General features: G+C 39.6%; 1 protein-coding gene across 3 annotated transcripts; it reads right to left on the reverse strand.

Moving 5' to 3' along the window:
- Positions 1-329: 329 nt before the first annotated feature.
- On the reverse strand, positions 330-23,427 carry klhdc3 (kelch domain containing 3). Of its 3 annotated transcripts, none has more exons than XM_005927152.3 (11): positions 23,180-23,422; positions 21,416-21,671; positions 20,235-20,411; positions 19,905-20,020; positions 19,743-19,814; positions 18,138-18,351; positions 17,769-17,855; positions 16,312-16,420; positions 6,938-7,011; positions 5,196-5,274; positions 330-2,973 (listed from the first exon to the last, which is right to left on the reverse strand). In XM_005927152.3, exons 2-11 carry the CDS (start codon positions 21,567-21,569, stop codon positions 2,907-2,909), a joined length of 1,149 nt encoding a protein of 382 aa, XP_005927214.1. In that variant the 5' UTR covers positions 21,570-21,671; positions 23,180-23,422; the 3' UTR covers positions 330-2,906. The 3 variants fall into 3 exon arrangements, with proteins under 3 accessions (XP_005927214.1, XP_005927213.1, XP_042078815.1); XM_005927151.3 differs by having other exon boundaries at positions 21,416-21,674; XM_042222881.1 differs by lacking the exons at positions 330-2,973; positions 5,196-5,274; positions 6,938-7,011; positions 16,312-16,420 and adding an exon at positions 16,433-17,468 and having other exon boundaries at positions 21,416-21,674; positions 23,180-23,427.
- Positions 23,428-23,908: the final 481 nt, after the last annotated feature.

The following is a 23,908-nucleotide window of genomic DNA, read 5'->3' on the forward strand; positions in this document are numbered from 1 at the left end:
CCAAGGTCAGATCGGGCAATGCTCAGAAACTAATGTTTTGGCCAACACCAAACACAGCATATCAGCATAAACACCTTATCATGTGCCAAGCGCGGTGGTGGAGGAGCATTTTGGCTTAGTTTTTGGTGAACGGAGGATAATGCGTCATGTTTTGTTGTTCATCAGAGGTTGCATTTACTCAATTTTAAGACCTGCTAAGAACCAAATGGTTTGTTGGGTCCTGATAGGTAAAACCTTAGAATTAAAAGGGTGTACAGTACACCTTTGCCACAGAGCAGTATATGAATGACAACAACTCTGGACACTTTTAGAAATCAAAGAGTAACCACTTTGACTGTCTCAGATTTATTGACACAGTTATAAAGCATATTGCACAGGAAGTCCTGACCAACTTTGCCAGATACAGAGACCCACTTAAAAAAAAAAAAAAAAAAAATTATATATAAAAACAAATCAGCAACAGGAGCCCACACAGTCGTAAAAGGAATCCAAACACACTCCAGATTTTGTTCTGTTTTTAAAACCATGTTGCTTTTAAATTAAACAACTTTTCAAGATATACTTACTGGTATGAAAACTTTTTCTGCATACAATCTCTTTATCATGGTTCTGTCCGCGACACAAAAGATGGTAAAGCAAGCGTAACCACGAGAAGCTTATCACTCATTTGTAAATCCAACTCAAAGTAAAATGACGCTAACCAATTAAACATGTGACGCAAAAATATTTGGGTGGTGGAGCAGGACACTTCATTATGTGGAGGAAAGAGAGTGGCTATTATCTAGGAAAGTTATGCAGGTACTTTTTTTTTTTTTTTTTAATCCCACTATGGTGCAATTAATTTTAGGTCCTTACTAAAAATGTCACCCGTAAACTTTACACAAAACAAATGAAAGAAATATCTGAGGAATATCAAGAGTGTGTCAATATGCATGCGTGTGCAGAGGCCAAGAGTCACCGAGTCTCAGTGGCACCACAGGTCTGTAAAGGGGTTAGGGCAACCAAATGCCCCAAACTTTGAAGTCTGTTTAGGCAAACGCAGCATCAACATATCTCCTCTCCGTCAGGTCAAACGTCCCATGGCTATAGTGCACTTATCCAGCTACTTAAATGTTTAAGATTGGGGGTTTTGTTTTTTAAGAACACTGCTTTATATGACACAGTTGTAAATATTTAGGATGTAGGTTATTAAACGCTAATATTTGGGACCCAGAGCCCTGCTGGTTTTTTAAATGTTGACCAGCTAATCAGAGGCTGAAAGCAACAGAACACTTGGTCCCAAGGACCAGCACTTCAAACATCCTCACGAGTGTGTGGCTACACAGCTTCCAATCCCACCTTAGCTCAGGCATTTCCTTCCCAGGACCAGATTAAAGTAAAACCACGGTTAAAATAACTTTATCACCTATGAATTTATGCTCATTAAGTCTGATGTTGTCAACAAAGGCCAAAACCAAAAATATGTATTAAATTTTAATCAAAGATTGTCTGAGACACTACTGTTGTCAAAATAATAAAATAAAAATCACCCAACCTACAAAATTTATATCTGTGTATCAGTGACAGAACCATCAGAGCCATGTGGGTTTACTGAGCATGCAGTGGAAACAAAGGCCTTGCACAGACACACAGCTTGTTTTGGTCTTTATAGGGAATTTGTTGACAATATATAATAAAAAAATGAAACAGCCTTGTTCATTCACTAATGTGGGTGAAGCTGTGATTATTTTGTTTTAAGAAATAAAAGCCCATCACCAATCAAGTTTTGAAAAGTCAGATAAAATGTAAAAACCCACAACCTAAATAAATGTCCAATTTGAGAATTTCCAAGTCATGCAGTGTGGCATGTAATCTGTCAACAGCCATTGTGCATTTAAAACATCTGCAATTTTGCCTGTCATTATGCACAAACATAAGAGGGTCACATCGTTAAACTATGGGATTGTCTCTAAAAAGAAACTACACTATGCATATCAGATGATCTCCTCAACAAAAAGTAAACTAAATGAGGTGGGCGAGGACCACTAGCTTACACGCACACTTTGCATCAAGATTCCCTTCCACGTTTGGCACTGTAAAGCATATTAAAGGGGGGTGGGCAGGTGAACCCTTTAGTGAAACTACAGCATTTCTTGGAAGAACACAAATACCTCCCTGCAAAACACCTCCTTTAGTGATTCAGTGTATGGGAAATCTTAAAGGCCCAATGATGCATGCAGTTCAGGGAGATAGAAGCACTCCACTCTACAAGGCAGACATTTTCATTGGCTGCCTTGCAAATCACCTTGTAGCCACTTAAGTAGGGTACTGACAGAATTACAATGAAGGGAAATGGCAAAGCATTGAAAACCAGCTTATTTTGTAACGATCATATTCCAATATTGTGGTAAAGAATCTTCTCCTTTCATTCAACATGCACCAGCTCTATCTGCCCACGAACCTGATAGTTGCACATGGCTAAGTAAGGGAACGCTGCAAGTGAAATAACCATTTGCATTTGAAACAGAAGGTTCACATTTGTATGAGTGTGACATCTGGATGACAATCCTCAAAGAGGTTAGCTCTGAAAACCTTTGGCTGAAGTTCTTGTCTCTTCCTGTGCTTAACATTAGAAGTCTATGATTATCATAGGCTGATTGAATTTCTAGAGAGGCTAGAAAGAAGAGAAAAAAGGTGAACAGGCATCAACGATTTCCATCTTAAGGGCTAAAATATCCCCAGACAGGGCAAAGCCGGTGGTGTCCAAGGGAGTCTCACACGGGATGTTTTGGTCAGTAAAAGTTTCCACTTGTAGAATGTGTAAAATAAATCGGATCCAGACTATACAAAAACCGTCCTCGATTTAGAAAGATAAAAGCCCAGTGTCCTGAAACAGAGTCTGGGTTCTGCTTCACTTTTAAGCTTCTTCAGCCATGGGAGGAGAAGATGGGCCTACTGATGTTGCTGTTGGTTGTCATGGCTGCCAGTTCCCACCTGACGTTAAAGAAAACAAAAAAAACACAAACAAAAAAGCTTTAGTAATCACCAGCAAACAATTAATTTGATTTTAAAGTGCACCAGTGCAAAACCCAAAGTTATTAGTGCCAAATATGAATAGGCATGATGTTCATGCTGGATTTAATTTTTTGCTTTTAAGCTTCTTTAGCTCACAATTTTATAGTTCAGTTATTAAAATAACTGAAATGGGCAGGTTTGAGCCTTATGCTAAGCTGTCTACAATTTTATATTTGCAGAATCCTTTTATATTTTAAATCAAGTAGTTTATATTTGGACCCCTGACCCCACCTTACCCACGTGAGGGGCTACATCGTGGCCCCCCGCTGTAACATGAGCATCAGGAGCAGGAGCTGACAACAGGGTCTAGTGCTGACCTGATGACAGGTCAGAGGTTGAGCTCCAGATTGTTATCACTGGGTCTGGTTTCACACTCACTCCCTATCAAACGGCTTTGTTCGTTTTTTTGTTGTGCACGTGTGTGTTTAAGAGGGGAGATTGGCACAGGACCTGGAGATGCCACTGAGGGGCAAAAGGAGTTAACCAAAGTCTTGTGACCCCAACTGAAAACCCTCTAAAAAGGTTAGAAACACAACTGCAAACACCAAAGTGGGGAACATGCAAGGTGGCAGTGACGGTGCAAGAGAAATGAGAGGCTAAGAGGAGTAATTAGTATCAGGTTCCAGGGGGTCCACGTGTAACGAAAATCCCCTTAGTGGAAGTCCTCAATTTTAGACAAACACCTTTCCTAATGATCTCCATTAGCTTGCCCGAATCTATGAATTAAGGTTTTAGGGGAACAGCAATGTACTTTAAATTGCTTTTCTGCAATTTATATATACACATTTTCTGACAGCTAGTCTATTTTAATGCATCTTACCTTTATATGCATTAAACATGGGCTTAAATGCAGCTATTAAAACTTCCCAAACCTGCCATTACAACCTCACAACAAATCAAAGTAGTGCTGTCAAAATTGAGTCTCTTGCTAGTCATGTGTCAAAACAATTTGATATCAGTCAGCAAGACGGGAAAATTATGTGTTATTAATTCAAAATGCTGAGGGGGGGGGAGACTTTTTACACACTTGTGTGCCAACTCCTGTGCAGGATATTCAACTAGAAGAACTGCGATAGCATTTCATGCTGTCATGATCTCCATGAGCAGTGTGGTGTAACTATGACGTTCCTATATATCACCAAGTCAAACAGGGTGCACACGGTGGGAGGGGGGGAACCAAAAAAAAAAAACCTTTCAGCAGACGCTACATTTTCTCAAAGGCTCATAAGCTTTATTCATTTAAATTAAACCATTTAGGGTCTTTCATAAGAAACCTTGGAAAGCTCTCTTTCTACACAGTGAGGATTATGGACATTGCCAATCATTTCACCTTGAGTCATCACTAGACTGATAGGTGACTGGGATGCTGGCTGGCTGAACTGGCACAGAAGCACAGAATTTTTTTTTTTTTTTTTTAAATAATCAAGCACAACTGTCTAAGCTTCTTTTTTTTTTAAAATTAATTAATTTTAAGCAATCCTAAACCATTTCAAAACCTTTCAGGTGGACAAGAAGTAATTTAAGTCAAAGCCAACTTTTCACTTGATTAGTTTATGTCGCTACTTTGTAACCACACCTGAAGTTGTTTAATGACTGTTAATCATCTCAAAGATATAAAGTTTTAGCATTAAGATTTTGTTATATTTAATTTCCAAGGACAAAGTAGTGAAATTACTTTTTGTAGTCCACTTTATTGTCAATTTCAGTTCTTTAAAGGCTGAATAGGTACTCTCTGCACACCATGTACTGCATTTGTATTTTGGCCTTTCCTCTACATCACAGGGAAGGATCTTATACAAGCTGTACATGTGATCACAGACAATGAAGCAACTGAAAGCAGCACTTTATAAATGGTTCCTGGCTGTCTGACTTCTGTACTCGAACCTTTATGCATTTAGATCTATAATTATGATTTCTACATGCGAGGACCTAAGCCAAGTCAGACAAAAGCCAGAGTAAAACTTGCCACTAGTTAAATGAAGGATAATGAATCATAATTTGCCTCTTTTGAAAAACAACCTAATTAGAGAGAGACTGAGTAGTGGCAACAATGACTGGCATAATAAAAACAGCACGAACAACAATATGTCAGCTCTATGACAAAACAGTGCTAATGTTTGAGAGGAGGATGCTCATCTGACCTGATATCATGTGGGAGTCCCGACTGCTCCAGACTGTACTGAATGACAGCTATTTTGCATAAAGTCTTCAAATTAGGGCCTGAAAAGAGAGTGCAGTGAGTCATAGGATGATCAGTGGCACTAATCATACTCAAGCTATTAATATCAATTTCAGCTGTGGGAATTCAAAGTTGAGCCAGGCAGGTCAGATCTAAAGAATCTGTAGATGGAAGGGTGCAAAAATAATCAATAGCTGGAAAAAATAAAGAAAATAAAGCAAGTGTTCACGTATGAGAACAAGCAGGACATGATGACGTGAGTGTGGAAGTCACATCAGTACACAAATCATCTTATTAAAAGCCAGATTTCTAATAATACGTACAAACTCCCTCTCATTTACTATCATCGGCAAAGGCTGTTCCACCATATGTTCAGTGATAAACAGTGTGAAGGCACACGTGACTGGCACGAGGAAGCGTAGGCCACGGGGGTTGTCATTGGGTACTGCCAGTCCCATAAGGTCCCTGTGTAAGCCCACCTACACAAACCCTAACTGTGACCTGACAGCATTACAGGCTACCCCAGTGCAGGCAGGATATTGCCATATTTGGTAGTCCAAGAGACGGAAGTGCCGCATTTGACAGCACCGTGCAGGGCCAAGGCCAAGCATACTAGGTCTGGTCAGAAATAAAGCAGTCATTTCATAATTTATTACAGAGAAGGGGAAAAAAAAAAAACATCCCAAATCTTATTTTAAAAACAATCATTTGTTTAGCTTGCTTTTCTGACATCTTAACAGAAAAGTCAATATAATTCCCTTTTAAGTTATCTGTGGGCTGCCTGACAAACATTTCCTGTACAATTCACAACAGTTATTGACCAGCATTGGCTTCTGTTTGTGCTCAAGTCTGAATTTGAGTTTTTGGCCATATGGCAAAGTTTATGCCAGAAAAGATGTTAACTGCAGCAGCTTCAACTGGCAAAAACCGTAGGGCTCTAATTAATGTTGTACTTAATTAACGCATCACAAATCAATCCGAACAGCTGTCTGGCAGAGATGTCCCTGTACACACGAGAGTGGGTAATGAGAGAAAACCCGGGATTTTATGTCCTTAACTCTTCATCATATCTCGTTCACATATGACAAACCGTATTTTGGTTTAATTAATCTATAATTAGCTGAAATAAATGGATGAATATCAGTTGAACAGGTAAAACAGTCTTAATTACAACATCTGCCTTTTTTTTAACTTTTATTTTGTTGAGCTGCTTTGATATGTATAATATAAAAAAAGTCAAAATATATGTTTGTAGGATTTTTGTTTAAGTAAATGAATAAAATTCACAAACCCTTAGCTCAGCAAGTACTCATAATGGTAAAGACTCTGGAAGCGTGCAGCCAGGCTTGTAAATTTAACTCTTGTAACAGTTAGTGGAGACCACCTACTGTCATTTTAGCTGCAGAACCTGCACTTTACCAGCCAGTTGCTGCCAACTCCTTTGTTGAGAAGCAGTACAGTGGATTTTGTGAGATAATTCACTATTAAAGCAGCAGGACTGAACTAAAGCAGTAAAATAGATATGACATCTAAACCATGAAGGTGCAGGTTCAGATTATAACACAGTTCATTGATTCTGGTGACTCCTTTGAGATCATCTTAATGTTTTCTTTATGTCATTGAGTCAAAAATTGCTTGGGGAGTGCATTATCTGCAACAACACAGAATCCTAAGAGAGATACCAATAAAGACAAGAGTACTTACTGAAGTCTAAGATATACAGGTCTGAATGATCCATGAGGTTAAATTCATCTCCCATTCCTTGCTCTGGACAGGGGCTGTAAAGAGAAAAGTAATAGGGTTAGAGCGATTCCATAAACTTCCTGTTTTCATGAGCACAATTCACACAGCTTACAAAGACCGTAAGCATTACTCAACTACTTAATGCGACACACACACACCATAGAATTCCAGCATTGGACTCTCAGTTATTTATCTTATTACATGAATCAGTTGGGACCATAATCAGGGAGCCACAGACTGTCCTAAATAAGAGCTCTCACACAGCTCTCCTTATCATGCGTTGCATGATTTAGGTCCACAGGAAGTGGAGCAGTCTTGTAAGACAGACTGGCCAATGCTGATAGTCTCCCAGACCTGAGCAGCCATAGATATCACTGCACATCTGTTTCCTGCCACAGTTAAGCACATACACCTGTGACACCTGGTGCACCACAGCTGAACAAGCCCAAACTATATACCTGTTAAACCATTCTTTTAATTACCTTTTCTAGGTAATGTAGCCTGTCAGTTCAGATTTATTCGCACATATAGCAAGGTAGTACATATAGCTTTCCAAATGCATGCTGCACACGACTGCTTTATATTCATAATGTAACAATAAAACTCATCTAGAAGATAAAACTAGACTTTACATTTAAATTCACCAAGCCGTTTGCGTTCTATGGAACCATTAAGGAGAAAGTGTGAAATGCAGAAGCCAAGTTTTAAGAGTAAAATCAAGATGCTTTTTGGACCAGCTAGTGATTGGCATGTGTCCAACCAACCCAGACATTACCACAGGAAGAAAAAAATAAATAAAATTGTTGGCAACAGATTTGTTGCAGTTTTTTTGCATTTACGATTTTCATCACTCTCTTCGTCTTTCATTCTTGCCCTGAACCATCCTCTTGCTGATCTCAATGCACCGTCTTGCCACCACCCATCAATCTCTCTCACCCTTTCCTGCTGTCTTCTCCATCGCATCTTCCTTTCGCTCCGTGTTCAGGATGTTGTAAGGGTTTTACGTTGCTAATCTTCCCTAAACAAACACGGCGGTGGCTTAAAGCAGCCACGAGAGATGCAGAGCACGAGCTCCGTCGTCCCAGGGGGCCAGCTGGGGAAGTCATTACGCCCCTTGACCCCCAGGAGGTGACCCACCCGGGCTTAAAGTGGGAGCCTTTATCAGAATACTCACCCAAGCTCTAACATTACTGTGGTGATTGAAAGGGTACATTTCAATAGTGGTGAGAAACACTCTCTTTAATGTATGACACACATGTGAGTTACCTGAAGCTTTAAAACTGCCACCGGAATTAAATTAGCACAAACATCCCTCATGTGATAATTAGTATTGATGATTAATTTTAACCAAACAAATGGCTTTGATATGACTCATTAAATCAGTCTTACAGCCGTTTGTTTTTTATTTTTTTCCCCCCAAACATCCTAAAAACAAAACAAAAAAAAAACCCACCATGCTGTTGGGTGGCATTGCCGTATTCAGTGAACAGTTTCCTGTTTTTTTTGTTGTTTTTTTTAAGTGCATCATTCTCAAGTTAAGCCAGCTAACAGCATTTGTTTAACGTAAGAAACAGTATGATATAGAAATATTCAGTGAATTGGAAGTTTTAGATACCACATGTGTGGAATGGACAAATATCAGCAACCTGGCTACACAACAGAAGTAATGAAAAGCAACATCTCTATCTAAAGAGCACCCCGCAGTAGCTGTGAACTACTGTGTAAACCCGTAGGGAGGGTATCGGCCTTGGATGCTGACGCGTGAAAGAGTACAGATAAGGGAATGTTTTAACACGAGCAACCACAGAGATGAAGATTGCATCCACTGGGATATGGCTTCTTTGGATGGTCGTGGATAATGCAAGTCAGGGTGTGAAATTCAGCAGAAAATTAGGGAATGGTAATACTTTATGGGTCACAACAAAGAGAAAGGGCTGAAGCAGACTATGGAGGCAGCGGCAATAATGGCCGTCTGACGCACTATTCGGAAACGGGAAAGTCACAGTGTGTGACTTTATGTGGCATCCTGGTGTTTGATGGGCCACTTTGTTACTTGATCAGCAAAGTATCACCATGTGTGAAAGTGCTCCTCCCCCTACAGCATAGTGGTTCCCAGTCTGAATGAGGCCTGAGTGATGCCGCCCCCCCACTAAAACAACACTGAGTGCTATTTCAAACAACACTCAATGAGGGCGTCTAATCACCTAATTGCCGGTCCTCTCTAGCAAGGCACTACCTGCTCCACTTCATTATCTTACACACCAAGGTTTCAAAAGTGTAGAACAAAGAGTTGAGCTACAGTCCTAAAACTAATGAAGAGACACCAAAGAGCCGAGGACTATTTCAAAGTGTCGAAGAAGTTAATTGCCCACAATTTTTGCAACTTACTTTCAGAACCAACACTGAAAACGAAGTGGCGAAGAAAAGATTTGGATCTGATAGAAATTCTATTAATGACACCTCTGCTATCTCAAAACAAATAGAGTCAACAATATACCTGGAACCTGACCTGTCGTAAGCATGTTTTAAGTGGCTTCATTGGGCATATCCTCATTCTTGGGAATGATATGATCTGCATCCCTTTCCTTTCTCCACTTCCTATTGAACTTTGGTCCATCAGAACCATCTAATTCACAGGAACTCATCATGCACTACAACTTCCTGTAGAGGACTTTATCAGGAGAGCCAGACTTACACATTCTTGCTAAATACCTTGACTGAAAACACATGAAAGCAGCGAGAACAGTTTGTGATGCGCTTTCAACATTTTAAAATTACTTCTGATATGATGGGCAACCCAGGTCCTCACTGGTGGGTTATATTTGTTTAAAAAAAAAAAGCTTTAACTGTTACTGTCATTCAGACAACAGTACAAGCTAAAAATTATTAAAATTCAATACATTAAGAGTATAGGCAATGCTTGGTCATGTCTATTAACCTTACCCAAGGTAAAAAGCAAAAGCATTTAAAATGTAATGAAACAATCTATATAGACATTATCCAATAGGAATTTAAAGGATTGTTAAGATTCCAGCAAGAGTTTGTAATGGTCTTGGTTATCACTGCTCAATAGATTTCTGTTCAATGCTTTTGGCTTAATCTCTGCTGTCTCAACTCGTCTTACCCAGCTATCTGTGCCCCCTCCTGGGCAGTGGCTGGACAGTGGATTAAGACAGAGCTGCCCAGACCTATACCCCATGCAGAGGGTGAGATATAACCTGTAGCTGGCTCCCAGTGAGACAAATAACTGACTTTAGATTAGAAAGAAGAGATGCCAACCCCTAATGAAGCATGCAACTCAAATTTCAGTCTCTCTAGATAAAATATAATTGCACTTAGTGATAATACTTAAAGGCACTGCAAAGTCAGAGTGGTTAGTAATTTGGTCCCTTGGTCCCAGGACAGGTTCTTATCAACCTAGCTACCTAGAAAAATTAGGGTGATTTAAAAAAAACAAAAAAAAAAAACGCATTTCTCACAGCTCTCAACATAACTGGTTCTCAAAGGTTTTGTCAAATGTTTAACTGCCAGATTCATTTTGGAAAAATAGGTTATTTGGTTGATTTTGATACACTGCCATTTACATACTAATAAACACAGTTCTCATAGATCATTATAACATGTATTAGCTCACTGGTTAACTTTCCATCAGTGCACTGCTTGAGCAATTAGTTCTTATAGTACTGCTATAAGAGTACTCCATTTTCCAGAAATATCAATTTTAACGTAAAGCAGCACTGTTTAAAACACGACTTGCTGATTAAAACATCAGACATTATCCTGTTACACAAGTTGACTGGTGGGCTTTTCTTGTAATTTACTACTTAAACAGCTTCAGCACAAACTCCAGACAATGTAAGAAGGATCACAGTCCAGAGTTGTCTTTTCCCCTCACATGTAGCACATGGCAGGAGATACCCTGCTTCAGACCTGCCCGAGTAGTGTGTGCAGGAGGCAAGTAACACTTGTCGAGTGAATTCCCTGGCCTCCTCCCAGCACCACTCTCACATGAGTGTAAATCCGTGTTGTCAAACAGACATTGTACTAGGCTGCAGAGACTTACACAGAGCATTTAAATTTCAGATGCAGACATACGTGCAAGCTCATCTTCTAATGTCTAAATTTAAGGGATGTTGTGCATGCGTGAAATCGGCTAGTCTTACGTTATTCTACTAATCCAAAAAGCACAGAGGTGTTTTAGTTGTAATGACAGCACTAACTCAAAAATACTACTATTTAGAAATGTCTACTGACATGGACAACAGCATCACAATGCATCATCTGTGTAAGGCTGTTTATTTGAGCTGCTGTGCAACACTCAACCCCTACGACACCATAATGTATACAGACCGTTAGCAGGTTAAGGAGGGTTAAGATGCAGATGAAATACTATCATGAGCTTGTCTTTGAAGAGTAAATCACAGTGTAGCTGAGCTCCCCCAAGGTCTTGTCCTGCCACGCGCGGTATGCCCCATATCCTGATGGGGTCACCTTCGCTGTTTGACAGGTTTTGTCTCAGGAATACTAAACACACACAGACAAATAATAAAGGAAACTTCTGCAGGGTACCCTTTGACACCAAAGGCCAAAAGACAACATGTGTGGTATCAAACTCTGTTGTGCTGACAGGCGTGCATCTATAGAGTCGATTTCCACTCTGGCAGATCTAAGATATTGAGTTGGCATTGTAGCAAGCCTAATGAAGCTAAAAATATTAAAGTTTCAAGCAGAGTTTTTTAGTTTTGGTACAATACCCGGCAAGAGAGGACTATCATTTCTCAGACCCATGCTGTGTTGAGTCTAACATTTAGACAGGCAGGTTCCAGGGTGATAACAAGTCACGTTTTAACCAGATGTCTATTGTAACAGCTGCCACTTCAGCTATTGATAAAGGCGCAATTCAGCCGTGTCCGAGATATAGAGGCACCAGGCTTCTGACCTTCCTGGACTACTAAACAAAAACCCCTGGACTTTGCAGAACTTCTCTGGCTCAGCAAATTGCAGTTTTATAATGAGCTGTTAAATTCCACACAGATTAAATATCCCAGTGAGATTTTGGTAGCTTAAACTAGAGGTTTGGAGCTGGAATGTTTTGGCTACCAGCAAGATTACCTGCTATGTGGTCTCCCGCTTGCTAATTACGTAAAGCAGCAATTCACTCTCAGTGGAGATCAGACGACTCCGATCTGTTTGAGTTTTAGAATCAAGTAATTCAAACCCAGAGTCTTATATTTAGAGCTTTCAACCCACTCATCCAGTGCAATGACTCGACAGAAGCCAGAAATATTAAAAATGTTTGTTTTTTTCCATCCTAATGTTAGAAATGGCGTCAGCATGCTTTCCATCTTTACTAAATGTACTAAGTGACTCTGCATATTTCCAAAATGGAACAAATGTGTTAAGGTTGGCACAGCAGAGTGTGTGTACCACGCTGACGTAAGCCCAACAAGAGCTGTGACTCACTAAGTCATGTGAAGACATCCAGACAAATGCAAACACCACCAGAAAAGGCACTAAGTGTCCAAATACATAAGTCAGTAGAATATCTAAGCACTGACATTCAGATGCAAATAAGTAAATTAATGGGAAAATTAGATTTTGAAGGCCTTAAAATATCCCAGGTTGCTCAATATCACCCAATTGTGGAGACACGACCAGCAGTTTCAAGACAGCAGTTGCATGATTCTCCTTAATCAACAAAAAAGTTCATTTAATGAAGGAGTTATTTTTGAAGAAAAACATACACCTCACTTTCATCTTATTAGATATCATCTTGACACTGGTATTATTTTTTTATTAACTACTTGAGTTGCACTCACACTATATTTATCATCATGTATTTGATTTGTAAATGTAAATACAGATTATAAGTAGGTTTCTGTAATCTCTGAAATATGTAAGAGTCAGATGTATTACCTGCTCTTACTTATGCACAGTAATATCATCCTAGGTGTATGAAAACTATACCTGCTTTTGAAAAAACTAATTATCAGCAGTATACACAAAAAGGTGCTGAAGGACTAAAAAAGGCGCAAAGGACAACAAGGATCAAGCAATTACAAAAAGCCTTCAATCACAGATTAACATTTAAACACACAGATAATTTAAGTCTGTCATCATTCAAAGATGAATGAATGCCGTCATGGTAAAAACACATTCCCTAAAAGCATTGTTGGAATGAATGCACATCAGGTCCAAGTAGTTCAGAGGCCTGTGCCAGATTTCCCTTCATAGATTCCGAGCTGTCTGCTCCCAGCATGCCAAGCTGTCATGTCCTTGTTCACTTCCTGCCCCTCATAGGATGCCCTGTTCCCAGGCTTGAAATGCTTCCTGATTTAGCTCAACCTGGGTTTGTCGTAAGAAATTAAACACACAGTGAGAAGAGAGCCAACAATGACAACATGAGCACTGTGTGGCTCTGCCTTCATACGCAACTCAACTTGAGCTGCGCTTCATTCCTCGGGGAACAAAAAAAAAAGAAAAAAAGAAAAGAAAAGAAAAAAAGCAAGAAATAAAAAAGAAAACAAAATTTACAGGGTTTAACTGTTCATTGCTTGTATGCATAGGTGAAGGTCGGTACAGGTGGAGTTGGTCATGCACGGGTCGTCCTTCGTGGGGCAGTGAGCAGAACTCAGTAAATGAGTGTAGCAGAGGCACTGGGGGTATATCAAATTGCACTCTGTGAGAAAGAATGCTCCCTAAGGTCATAAATCAGAGATGGGGCAGACTTTCGCGCCTTTCTGCAGCTCAGCAGTCCTGTTTACACCGACGCAAGTGGTACTCAACACATTGCCACTAATGCCCAGCCCGTCTTTCACACAGTCTGCTCATTTACCTTCAAAGTGAAAGCATGTATGAAAATAGAGGTATCTTCCACTTAAAAAGGATTATCTGAATCCAAATTTAACAGCACCAAATTAGAGTAAACCAGGCTTGTTGACTTCAAATCTTACTTACACTTGGAATTTCTAAGCTAACAGCAGTGTGTCTCATTCAGCTGTTCCTACATTTTATTTTACGAATGCATTTTAGCATATTGCAAGACGACTGAAGCACAACCCTTTGGAAAGCAGAGCAGTCATGCTTGAACTAATGGTTTAACAATCCTTCACTAAAGTGATAAATTATTCTGAACAAATTCCTGCAGGTAAAATAAACTGGGAATAAATATCAGAGGGGTTCTGTTTAAGATCAGTCTGAAAGGACAACCAACTCAGGAAAACAACATTTGGACTATAAATTTCAACACAATTTCCTCAGAAGATCTACTGAAATGAGGAGCCCCACAACAAACACAAGCAAGGTGTCCAGCAAATAATTCATGGCAGCCTGTGCAAGCATTCGTCAACTGCATTGAGACAGACACTAATAACTTTCTAGCCCTGTTAACAGCCCTCATGTTGTTAGGCCGTGCAAAAATAAACACAAGAGGTGCTGGTTTTAAAAGGGACTGTTCAAACGTAATTAGTTAATGAAACTGGATCAGGCTAGTCTTTATCAATGCAAGTCAAGACAAAGCCTAAACACTGTTCAAATCTTAAAATTACAACTTTATTAGTCAAAAGACAAAAAAAGAATTTAGGTCTGCTTGGATGGTGTTTGTGTGCAAATGCTTATGGGAGTTCCTGCGTGTAAGAAGCTTAAGTGTGCTCTAAAATAACAAAAACAAAATAATGAGCAATGCTGGCCAAGAGAACCTGTGTGGCCAACTTACTTGGAGCCTGTGAGGATCATGCTCCAATTTTTACAGTAACAGAAAACCCAGCTCCAGACTTTGAACACAGCAACTACCAAGCACATAATAGACAAAGCAGTTTTTCTCTAAAGATAGATTCATGAATATGTTAACCTCTGTGCCCTTGGGCTTTTAAACAGGATGTCAGAGATATTATGTAGTGTTTGATTTCTTCCTCTGCACCCTTCATCAGCTCAGTGACACTCCCTTTTCCAGCCCTATCTGCTCAGAACAGGAAATCATGACTCCATTCTGGACTAATCCCAGTGAGTACCTAAACAAAGGATAACCTTCAAAAATTAAGACTCCTCCCAAGCTTGTCATTTTCATTATAAGCTTCTCAGTACTACATGAATATCTAATGATTACAAATTTAGAGAGACAACTCTTCTGTATTATGCTTTTGCATATTATTTGAAATGTGTGTCACACGTACGCGTTTTGGGGTGTGATGCACAGCACAATGTGGTAGCAAGTGAAGCTTTACAAAACACATCCAGCAACAGTCAGTGGCTCAAAAACTACAGGGCACGTAGACGTAGAGGGTCTGAAAGTAGCCTTATCCACAGCCTTGTGATCCCCACCATCAGGTTATCCCAGTGGAGTTCTCCTGATAACAGGGTCTTGCTGATAACAGTACCCCAGGACATGCACTACCCTGAACGATGCTGTAAGCTACCTCATTACTCCAGCGGCTACTGGCCTATCACAAGAACGTCACCACCTCAGCGGCACCTAACCAGCTACGAAGCCCCTGGTTATCACTACTGTAGACAGCAATCTACAGGATCCAGACTGTGTTTGGCATATTGAAAAGAGAAGACTGTCGTCTGTCCTGAAATGGTCAGATGCACAAAAAGTTGCCACCCCCTCCACCCACCTAAAGACAATCACTGAAAAAACTGAGTGCAAAAAGCCCATATTTAGTGTTTTTTATGAGAGCTGTGAAGGCAAGGACACAAAAGAACACTTAAGCAGTCATCTTTAGTGCAATGAGGAGCCATTGTGATTTTTCCTGAAAGAACAACTGAAATTTGAGCGACTGAAGTCCATCCATGCTTAATTTCATGTCCTTTGGTACATTTTCTGAAATGAACCTGAGAAGTAGAGGTAAGACATGTATTTTTTTTTTAAGACTCTAATTGCCTGGAAACCTTCACCAGCGCAGATGGTGTACACATCATTATTAAGGATTTCTCAGGTGCTAGGCTACCGGACCAGATTTTTGTCTTTTTGTGAACTCAAAGAGTTTATCAGGTGAACCCAGGTAAACGGATTGTGTGTTTGTTTGTTTTTTTTGGGGGGGGGGGGGGATTTTTTGTAAACGTTCAAAATCTTAACATCGATACAAAGTTTCCATCATATTGACTCTGACATGCATGTGTCTATTACATTGTGTCATTACATGAACGTCTGGGCAAACTTTGATAACATGCATTTCTTTCTGAATTAGGGAATGAGTTAATGAGTACAGCACACACAAAATGTTTGGCAGAGATGTAAATATACAAATGATTGACAAATGATGACAATTTAATTGAAAAATAAATAAATATTTGAAGTTCAAATCTAGGTCAAGTACTAATATTTTGTGCCTCACCTGGTTCCTCCAAAGAGGATGATTCGATCTCCAACCATACAACAGCACTGACGCCTCCGAGGGCATGGGCCTTTCCCTTTAGGTTCAACTTTCTTCCATGTGAAGTTTTCTAGTGTGTACACACAAGGCAAAAATAATTTTGATTATATTAAAAGTTATATTTTATATAAAAAACAAGGATAAAAAGAATGGGCATAGATACAATGAGAGATTTCTTTGGAAATGTATTTGCAGCACAATAAATCTAAACTACAAGAGGTTACGTCATACCAGCTAAACTAGAAGAGTTTCTCACTATGCCTGCTGTTTATTCAGCTTCCTAAAAATATTAAACCACAAGGCTCTAAGATAAAGGAATATTTATAAAGAAATAAAAATAAAAAGAGACAGGGGGGGTTAACCTTCAACACAAAATCTTACATTTCAAAAATAGAAACAAGTCCTCTATTAAGTGCATGCAACGTAAGCGACGATGTTGAAGCTCACTCACTTGTTCCATATAAGGATGAACTGTCTCAGACCCAAACAGCATCACTGCATCTCTATAGCAACAGGCCATTCAGACCCTTAGATAATTATGACTAAAATTAAAGTGCTGCCACCTAGCGAACTGCAGAGCACATTTAGATGGCAACTGAAGAAATCAGCTTTAAATAGCACAGGCACATAAGATCATATCCACTACAAAAAAAGACCAAATCCTCAAATAAACTAGAGAAGAGTTTAGAAAACAGCTATGGCTGTCCTTGTCCAAATTCCCTGCCAATGTTTCCCAACACATCACTACATTAATGATCTACTTTTAATATGATTCAACACCATGTGCAACTGCTGTCACAATGGTTTTCTCTAGTTACAACTAGAAATGGCAGTTGGGAGACAATTAAACATAAATTAATTAAAACAATGGACTTTTAGCTAGTGCCTGGTATTACCTTTGTCATTTATTTCCTGACACAAAGATAGTATCAGATAATATAGTGCTATCTAACACCATTTAGGACACAACGAGTTTACCACAGGTGTGTTGCTTCATCAGTGACTATGTTTAGCATGTAACAAGAGCCTGAGGCTTTCTTCCAGAAAACCTCCTAAACCAATTTGAAATGCAATCAGGTAACATTCATCAGCAACTGAATGGGCTGTCATTCCAGCATCTGTGTTGCAAAACATGAAACACAGAAAGCAACTTTGTGGTGAAAAAGGAAGCAGCCAATCACCATTACGCAAATGTCAATTATGCAGCGGAGGAGGACCGGTTATTTATGCATGAAGAAATGAGAAAAGTAGGTAAACACAAGCTAGTCCTGCACTTCTTGTATTGAGGTAAATAGTCAGGGTGGAATTTAAAGAACTCTTTAAAAAATAAAGCTACCAGGAATTAAACCCTCTAGTAGCAGTGCTCTACAGCAACAGGACAGGTTTTCCAAATCTAAATGATGTAAATATAGACTTACCTGGATTGAATTTCCAAAGGTCGTTGAAGTGTCGTTCCATATGAGAATTGTATCCTCCAAATATGTACAGCTCTCCATTGTAGGAAACTTCAAAAATAAATAAAAAGTCCAGATTAATGATATTTGAAGTATACTATAAGGAACCACTTGACCCAGATAAAGTACCTTGATTTGTTTAATCGAATAACGTTGGCAAGATTATATTTGACAACACTGTTCTCACAACACTAATCCAACACATAGATGCATATAAAAGATTAGCACCTAGCCTGTAAATATATTGGAACAAACAGAACTCAAATTAAAAGAATTTAATCAGATACTGGTCTAATAACACAGTCGATTTTATGCGTGTATTTTGTGCCTTACAGGCTGAATGACTTCTGCGTCCCTCTGGTAGTGGCTGTGTTGAAGGGGTGGTCAGCCAGCAGTTAGTCTTTGTGTCAAATACTCTGATCTTGTTGCAGTAGACCTCATTGTTGGAGTGGAAGGGACCAAGACGATCTGCTCTTCCTCCAAACACGAACATTTTTGTCCCAATGATGGTAGCCGAGTGGAAGTCTCTCCAGCGTGCTGGAGTTCCCTGCAGAGCAAAGACAACACACGATGTTACTGTTAAACTCTTCCACACTCAAAGTTTTAGTGAAGAGAGAGCAGAGCAGTCTACTCAGACACTGAAGTTATAGCTATTGAGAACATTTTTGGTAAAACTTAATTTACTGTCTTTATTAAATCTAAAATTTCATCAAGTTATGTTGATCATAAGCCTTGGTATGGAATTCGTCTTCCTAAAATATTCCAGATCTTATTCCCTGGGATAAGAAAAAAATCCTAATATTCAAAACTAAACCATTACATGTCAGAAACAACTCTTACGTTCAATATAAGGGACAGTGTTGAAGCTCATTCGTTCCATATAAATGATCAACCATCTCAGGCATTTCGCCCAGGGAAAAAAACAGCAATTTCAGGTAAACACTGCCATCTAGTGGATCAGTTTTCCAACTACAAAACCACAGTGAATCCCAAACCTCCCCCAGGCACCACCATCCCTTTTCAAAGGGATAGTGGTGTCCAGTCAGCCCAGTCATTGGGATAGTGTAAACAATTTAATTGGAGCAAGACACAGAATCATAATCAAGATATATGAACTTTACCAGAAATATGACTGAAACAGGACCTGCTCTCACATACTGCAACCAACTCTAACAGAGGCAAACCTCGACTCACTTTACATGTCACTGCCCTGTAGTCATGCCAAAGTCTTTCACAAGCCTTCCTTTCAGGAATGTGCTGCCAATGTCTAACCATGAACTTTATGCAGACAGGGGGGCTTTGTAAATCGTTAACATGGTTGAAAGAATACCAGAACCAATACTGAAAAGTGAGTTTTACACATGCAAATGTAAAAATACAAACGCTAAATGATCCCAAAGTTCAAAGGGGAAAAAAGCAAGTGAGTAACAGCACAGAAGTTTTCATTTTCCTAAAGAGGAATGCAATCCTAAGTATTATTCAGTCACATGCACCGCTAAATCTGTAAGCACCACAGTCCAATCTCCTTACTGACAACATGGCTGTAACTAAAACTGAATGGATTGACTTAATCCACAGTAACTCCGTCATATGATGACTAAAATATACTTTACAAGCGTTTAATCACATGAGCATGTTGACTGCATAAACAAAAATAGTATTTGCTAAAAGGAGACTGTATATAATCCAGTGTGAGGCTTTTTGAACTTGCCTAGCAGGAAGCTGCTTTGAAATTCCATACTGCGCTGCTTTTTATAACATGCCAATATACCCACAGATAACTTATGTTGCTGATGTTCAGCTGTGTCATCTTTGTTTTTTATGAGAGTGTTTCCTGTTTGTTTGTTAGGAGAATTATTTTGAATGTTCAATACAGAAAAACTGTCAAGGAATAACCAGCAATGGTTGAAAAGCAACAGCTAGTGACTTTTAACTCACTCTGGCATTAATTAGTGACCAAACCATGGTAGTGGTATCCAGTTTGTGGATGTCATTGGAGAAACAGTCAGCCTAAAATAAATAAATTAAAAAAAAGATTCATTTTTAATGTTCACAGAGAAAGTTTGTGTAAACAAAAATAAATCAAAAAATCAAACTCACCAGCTGCTCATATCCTCCAAATATATACATTGCCTTTCCCAGGACACAGGCAGAGTGGCCGTCCCTCGCCCCTGGAACAGTCCCTGAAGTCCTGGGTGTGTACCATCTGTGAGTATCTGTGAAGCAGTCACAGTTGTTCAATATTGAGATCAGAGCACTTGCGTTACATGCAATGGAAAACTATCACACGCATGCAGGTGCTACAGCTTTCTTAATATAAAACAGTTCCTCTACTTTTTGTTGTCACAATTTTAACTTCAAACAGGTTCATCTCAAAGGAAATACACCCTGAAACTCTCAGCAGCACGAGTTAGACGAGGGTCTACTTACTGACATCAAAAGCATAGAGCACATTGCAGGCCCCCTCTGTGTCGTTACGCCCGCCCCAGAGGTAGATAGTATCATCCAGCAGCACAGCTGTGTGGCCATAACGCATATATGGCACTTCACGGGCACATTCAAGTCCCGTAATCCTCACCGGAGGCAGCTTCATCCAGCGCAATGACACTAAAAAACACAAAAAGTAAACATTTTCCTTTATTAAAAAAATAAAATATAAAAACTTAATGAAAGAACATTTTTTTAAAATTCAATTAAAAACAAACACAAAAACAATGCTGCCTGACAAATTTTACTTGATACTTACTGTGTTACAAAGGAAGTTCTACAAATTCAGTTATTCGCATATATTTTTTTTTTAAATGGATATTAGGTTGGTAGTCAGTAATTTATTTTATTATCTTTCTTGCTCTGAGAGCTAAAAATGTAAAATTTGTTAACGTGCCTACAACTCTCTCACAGTGAGCTTTCAGTACAGTTCACATCACTTTAATAAAAAAAAGTACCATCAAGAAAAGAAAAAAAATTTTGAATCAGTCTTTGCAGTAAATGGGTCAATGGGGGAAGGAGGACAAAGCAAGATGACAGGAAACTGTAGTTAAAGAGGTCCCATTTCCATTACACTCAAAGCATTAGTTCCACAGATCTTTTCATGATACACCAATAGCAGGTAGGCTCCATCTACTTTGGGAAGTCGTAAAACCCTAAAGCAGGTGGCTGACCACACAATGGGGAAAAACCATGCAAAATGAGTTAAGGGTGTTTCTCTTAACCCATTTAAAGAAAACAGCTGTGCTTGTCTGATAGCAACTGAAAAACAACAACTGGGGGAAAAAAAATTGTTGCAAACCGCTATGAAAAGCTGGGGTTTAACTGCCAACCTGAGTGAGTTTTCACTAAAGTTGTGCACGTTCACATTCAACAAATTACAACAGTTTCTTAACCTTTCTCAATACACTGGGGGAAAAAAAGAAGTGATGTCCTGTCTGTCAAATAGATTTTTTTCCCACCCATTTAAGATACAAAAAAAGTGAATGAATCAATTTTACATAAACACCAATATAGTCTTTTTCCAGAATATCCTTTAATTTTATTTTATTTTTTAACTTAAACACTTTTACAAATGAAACAATTGATCTCTACACACACACACACACACATTTACCACATACCTGTGTTGAAGACGTGCACATCAATCTGACGAAGTGTCTCATAGTCTTCCCCAGAGCAGTAGCCTCCAAAGGAGTACACCTTGTGACCCACTGCCACAGCAGCATGGTTGACTCTCCGTGGCCCTCCTTCTAGGTGCACAGTCCAGCGCAACATTCCCCACTTCTGTGACTGTGAGTGCTTAGACCATCACTCTGATGCTCCCATCAAACCAAGGCCATTAAAACCTGTGACCACAACAAGGGTAGTAGCAGCACTCTGCTAAAGAGAACAACAGGGTAAGTTGTGAGGGGACAATCAAGGACAACAAAGGGTAACTGTTGTTCCCTTGGGCTAACCTCAGCTCTGCTGTTGCTGACAGGTACAAGCCTCTGTATCTATGCTTGCAGGGTATTTTAAGAGGTGATTAGACCTACATTTACCACGCCTTTCTATTCACTCTTCACTTTGTACCCACCCACTGCACTACAATGAGTTTAAAGTCAGAGTAAACATGTGCCTCCTTTAGGCAGTACTATAGGAACACAAAACACTGCCACACTACTCAAGGAGATTGCTCAATCTATACACAGTATTGAAATCCTGCCAATTTAATATTTGTGAGTGTTTCTATTGTTTTTTTTCTTAAAAACAAATACAACCATAATTTGCCTATTTTATCCATAACGATTGACAAAACTGAAGTACACCTGCAGCTCTTAGCTCAATGGGAAATTAAACATTTCCAAAGCGACATTTTCAGCTCTGAACAGTGAAATTTAAGTGACATAAAACGCTACTTGTTAAACACAACTCTGCCTCTCCCCTTGCTTATTCTGTCCCTGTGACACACTTTACCACTGACCTCCAACCTTTGTTTACCGTTAAAAATAAAACCCCCTAGAGCACCATTTAACATAGACCTATTTCAAGCCCACATATCTATGAGGAGCAACACAAGCACAAATCTAGTCACCAGGCATGTGAACCTTAACTGGAGCCAATATTTTCGATGATTGCACTATGTGCACTATGGGTAAATTGACACCCCAACATGCAAATACAGTTAAACCGTTTAACCTTTCCCAGGTTATTCAAAGTTAGCAGTATAAATGCACACAGTTTCCTTTATACATACTTAATACTCATCTCGAATAATTTGTTATATAATTAGACAACATGAACATTTTTACAAGAGCCGAGCTGAGTAGAAAGCACCTTCTATCCCCCTGTCCTATTGAACAGTGCACTGTTGACATCAGATGACTAACAACGGTGCTTCAAAGTGCACAGCGGCTATCAAGTAAATAAGACTCGTTTGTAAATGGGTGCATACTTCTGCACAGATCTCGACTGACTGAAGCACAAACTGTTGACAGATGAAGCTAATCTAAAGCTGGTGACATTGAGCTATAACAGTTATAACAACCAGTGGACGCCTCACACACTAGCTAGCTTTGCTCTTTAGCTAACGTTAACAGGCATAACAACAACCTTTTGAGGCGCACTGGCCAGCCGCCGCGGTCGCTTATCTCTCAACATCACCACCACAGTAACGAATATGGTGCTACTGCAAACAGCTGTTTGACAGCCAAGGTGCTAGGCTTTGAGAGGCTAGGCTAAAGCTGAACAGTCGAAGCTAACTATTTAGCTGTTAGCAAGCTAACGTAAACTCTAAACAAACGACAGACAACTTGTAACACAAAGACATTCACTCCCAGCTTTGGCAAAGTTACGAGTTAGTCAAGTGAAACAGAATAACATTCATATATGTTCAATTTTGCTACCTTCGAGCCGGTTGTGGTTGACAGGCAGCCAGGCAGGGCTATCCCCCGAGAGCCCCTACCAAGCGTGATGGAATGAGAAGTTACCGCGAGCACCCCCTGTCGGCTGTTTTATACTTGGGGAAAACACGCACGTGAGTCTTTCTGCTTTAAAAACAGAAGGATTTACTAACTGCCGTGCTAAGTGCAAAATAGGTCAGCGGCTGCATTTTTCGACACCGTTTTTGCATAGCACAGAGAGAAGTTAGAGTTGAGTGTCTTGCTGTAACTGTGATGTTATGCAGAATGGCCGGATTAACCTGTTAGGTGACCCAGAAGCTTAACGTTTTTGTCATCCACGTGGTGTGATCACATAATAATGTCACCAGTTACTATAACAATGAAAATTTTTAACATGTAAATGAAAATATGCCAAGATTGCAATCACAATGTCATCCAGGAAAGCTGATTTTTCTTTTTTAGGGTTCATTGCAGTCACTGCTTAAAGGCTCTCTCATCAAGATTAACTATCTGTTGGATACCCAGCCAACATGTATATATGGGCCCCACCTGGTTTTTGCTCGGGCTGGATAGGTACCATATGGGCATGGGCTCAAACTGGGCTTTTTGTATGGGGCCTACTTGGGTTCTTCACATTAAACCCATATGGGCAATGCCAAGTGGGCACTTTTAGTAGGTCCTAGCTGGGTCAAACATGGGAAACACTTAACTTGGTCCAAAATGGGAAACACA

The sequence above is a fragment of the Haplochromis burtoni genome, unplaced genomic scaffold (assembly GCF_018398535.1).
Source record: "Haplochromis burtoni strain Fernald_Lab_line unplaced genomic scaffold, NCSU_Asbu1 Contig_96, whole genome shotgun sequence".
Classification (NCBI taxonomy): Eukaryota; Metazoa; Chordata; class Actinopteri; order Cichliformes; family Cichlidae; genus Haplochromis; species Haplochromis burtoni.